This window comes from Vigna radiata, chromosome 10, assembly GCF_000741045.1.
Source record: "Vigna radiata var. radiata cultivar VC1973A chromosome 10, Vradiata_ver6, whole genome shotgun sequence".
Taxonomy (NCBI): domain Eukaryota; kingdom Viridiplantae; phylum Streptophyta; class Magnoliopsida; order Fabales; family Fabaceae; genus Vigna; species Vigna radiata.
The window spans coordinates 17,935,478-17,939,190 of NC_028360.1; the positions used below are offsets into that span (position 1 = coordinate 17,935,478).

Sequence of the window (3,713 nt, forward strand, 5' to 3'; positions counted from 1 at the left end):
AGTTATATTCTTTGAAAGAAGCATATTTAAGTTTATGGATATTGATAAGTTTTAATAAAAACTAAATTATGTTGATCCTTCATAAGTAGTTTTAAAGTTTATTGCATAAAAGTATACCTAGGATAATTTTCAGAAGTAGTTTTTAAAACATATATAGTCCTGAAAAGTTAACTTGTATTAAATGGCAACATTTTAAAGTTTATCAAGACTAATTAAGAGTGAAAATATATTTCCTAACTGTTAATTCTGAAAATAAAACAGTGAACAATATTTATATCATGAGAGTTACATTGAACTTGTCTCCCTTATTTTAAAACGAAAGAAAAAATAATTCAGCTATTGAAATAACCAAAATTTTCATTAGACAAACACAACGAACTAAATTGAGGTTGAGAATGTTGTCCTTTTATAATGCCTTGAGCAATTAATCTGTATGCAGCTTCAGTTAAATGAATTCCATCCCACCCAATATACTTAGAAGGATCATCACAAACATTCACGCTTGGATCACCACATTTTACTAATTCATTGAAATTGTATGGACCGCCCTTTCCACAACAAGCTTTAAGACCAATAAATCCTGCATAGGAATCAAAGTATAAATCACAGTATTATATGTATGAAGTAATTTGTTATGATCAAGTATGAATATGCATTATGGAAACATTATTTGAAGCAAACATGCACTAAATTACAATGAGAATTGAGATGATTACCAAACTTTTTGGGGTCACGATATAAAGGCAATGCGGCATTGTAATAATCAGCATAGATGATATTGGCATGAGGATGAAGTATTCTGAGCTTGTCTAATTCACTTTGAAGCTCATGATTGTAATATTCAGCAAACTCATTTAACCACTTCAAACACCCACTTTGGTCATACTGCTTCTTATCTGAGCTCTCATAAATTGTTAAATATATTACACTACACCCATTTGGTAAATTCCCTGGAACAATTAGTGTGCGAGCCCCTACACCAATTAACTCCTGTAGAGCAAATGACAAAAGGTTTTTAGGTATTTTTTAAAGCTGTAATAAAATGTTTAGCGAGATATTGAAAAATAAAAGAAAAATAAATTCTTATTATGTTACCACCTTAATACTCCAAAAACTCTAGACCTCAAGTTTTTCTCTTGCCATTACTTTAATCTTGAAAAAAAAATCTCACCAAATTAAACTATACAAATAAAATATATCATTTTATCATTTCATCCTATGTTAAATAGTGAATCAAAGTGATGATAATAAAATCGTAATGTTAGATATATTAATTTGGTGGCGAGATATTATGAATGATTAAAGTGATAACATATGTAATAGCAGAAAAACGAATTAAAGGTTTACTAAATGCAACAAAAAAACAAACAAACAAACTTACATGGATAGCTGAAGCTATTGCATTGATCACATATGGAACATATGTTTTAACATCTTCTGCGCTCTTTTGTTGAAAGAAAAGATAATTTAGATCATTTCCTCCTATTTCTCCCATAAGAAATAATGAGTTCCCCAAAACTTCATGGCAATCTGTAATATTAAACCTTTGATATTGTTAGAGTTATATCAATCGTGGAATTACATTGGAGTTTTAGGGAATGGATCTATATCTGTCTTCCTTTTCTACAAGCATGTCCTCATCTATTCGTATAATATAATATAATAGATATATAAAATTCTTAATTTTTAGTAATTTATTATTTAATTAAAAAGTTTCCACATAAACTTCATAAATGTCAACAAGTTTAATATTACAAATAATATCTTAAGGAATGCTCTCCTTCTTCATAAACACATATCAAGAACTAAACCTTTATGTATAAAGGTATTGCTTTTATAAAAAGTTACATAAAATCACACTTAATATTGACTTAGAAACTCGGTTATGCTTTAACATTTTGTGTACTGTGTTTGTGAATTAGTAAAAGAAAAAGGGACTATTATTATTATTATTATTATAGAATTTGAATAAGAAAAAAAATTGTAGAAAATGATAGATGTGATGAAAAATAACGTTGAATACTTATTAGTATGAATGTGGTTTAAAATAAGAAGAATATTATTGTTATTGATATTTTGTGTGTATTAATAAAATTTGATGAAATTTTATGTTTTATTTTAGAAATATTAAAACGGGTTTCAATATGTAAATTAAATTGATTTAGTACGGGTTTGAGCCTAATTAAATTGAAAAAAGTTAGTTTTTTTTTTTACATGTGGATCGAATTGAATTTGGTTAACTTAATTTTTGGATAACAAAATTCAACATGTACGTACTTTATTGTTGTTTTTCTAAGAACGTCATTTGATGGATTTTTTTTTTTATTTTTTAAGTTGATTCTTTCCAGACTGATATCTATTACAACCAATAGGAAAAAAAAAACATTCTTTAATAAATTTAAAATTTTTATATTTATTTAAAAAATATATATATAAATTTATATTTTTATAACTATTTTATTTTTATACTTTATATTAAATAAATATAAAAAATATCATACTGTAAAAAAAGCATGTAAAAAAAACAGGAAAGAAGATAGGTCTGTAGGGTAGTGGTTGTGTGTGGCAGATGAGAGAGAAAAAAAAATGGAGAACTTGCCTGTGGAATTATTGCAGAGAGAAGGAAGCAATTCCTTGAACCAATTCAATTGATCTGTGAGAGAATAATTGGTTGGAAGAGAAATGCCCCTTTGTTCAAAAAAGCTCGGCTCTAAAGCCGTGGCTCCAATCATAGCAAAATTGGCTCCTCCTTCCCCATTCTTCTTTTCCTTATAAGCTTTCACCAATGGAAGTCCCAGTGACTCAGCTGCAAATAACAAACAAATAAAGCTACCTTTATTGATTTTAATTATTTTTTTCCATTTATGTTTAAACTTAATCTACAAACCGAATTTATAAGTACATCACTAATTGTCATCCACTCAAACATTTGAATTCAAATATAGTTATGCCTATTTTAAACAGATCTATGGATGATCTATTTAATAGATAGATTTCTTTATACCTACTTTAATTTGATAATACTTGAAATGAAAAATTAAAAGTAGGAGTGAGAGAAACAGAGAAACCGAACCGATGAAATCGATGATGAGGCGGCCGTCGGAGCAGCGTCCCGTGACATGGTGAAAGAAGGTTTCACCGTAGGGAGGAAGGAAGCAGTCTTCAGAAGGGTGGTAGGAAGAGAGATACAAGTTGCCAGTGTCAGCAAGAGAATCGCCGAAACTGAAGATGGAGGTGAATGGGCATGGCGACACCGCTAATAACGGTGGTGATTCTGAATATGAAGTAGCTAGCAAAAATGTCGCAGTTACTGCAAGTGTAATCCATCGCTGTTCACAGATTGACTTCATTCGGAACGCGATTCACACCACACTTGCAATCCTCGATTTTTATTCTTTCTTAAATTAAATATTAATTTTAATTTATATATATTGCTTCAAATTTCCCGACAAAAATATTTCACAGGTAAAAGAATTGTTTGACGCTTATATCATAATAATATAAATAGTAATATATTATTATGAGTTTAGATATATATAAGTAACAGAACACATAAAGTAGGAAAATAAATGGGGTTTTGTGGATTTTGTATAAATAGTTTTGAATTTTATGAAAAAATAAATAATTAATTAGACATGGATATAAGTAATATATATATATATATATATATATATATATATATATATATATATATATATATATATATATATATA

The 3,713-nt window shown here is 28.1% G+C and overlaps 1 protein-coding gene across 1 annotated transcript; it reads right to left on the reverse strand.

Moving 5' to 3' along the window:
- Window positions 1-210: 210 nt before the first annotated feature.
- LOC106775230 (GDSL esterase/lipase At1g28600) lies at window positions 211-3,386 on the reverse strand. The gene is made up of 5 exons (XM_014662320.2): window positions 3,074-3,386; window positions 2,600-2,806; window positions 1,382-1,530; window positions 717-990; window positions 211-580 (listed from the first exon to the last, which is right to left on the reverse strand). Exons 1-5 carry the CDS (start codon window positions 3,348-3,350, stop codon window positions 333-335), a joined length of 1,155 nt encoding a protein of 384 aa, XP_014517806.1. The 5' UTR covers window positions 3,351-3,386; the 3' UTR covers window positions 211-332.
- Window positions 3,387-3,713: the final 327 nt, after the last annotated feature.

What these genes read in the sequence shown, in the direction of transcription:
- LOC106775230 (XM_014662320.2), bottom strand. Translation starts at nt 3,350, where the DNA reads ATGAAGTCAATCTGTGAACAGCGATGGATTACACTTGCAGTAACTGCG. An exon ending in CCTCATCATCGATTTCATCG is followed by an intron (nt 2,807 to 3,073) that starts GTTCGGTTTCTC and finishes TGTTATTTGCAG; the next exon opens with CTGAGTCACTGGGACTTCCA. An exon ending in TCGTGACCCCAAAAAGTTTG is followed by an intron (nt 581 to 716) that starts GTAATCATCTCA and finishes ATTCCTATGCAG; the next exon opens with GATTTATTGGTCTTAAAGCT.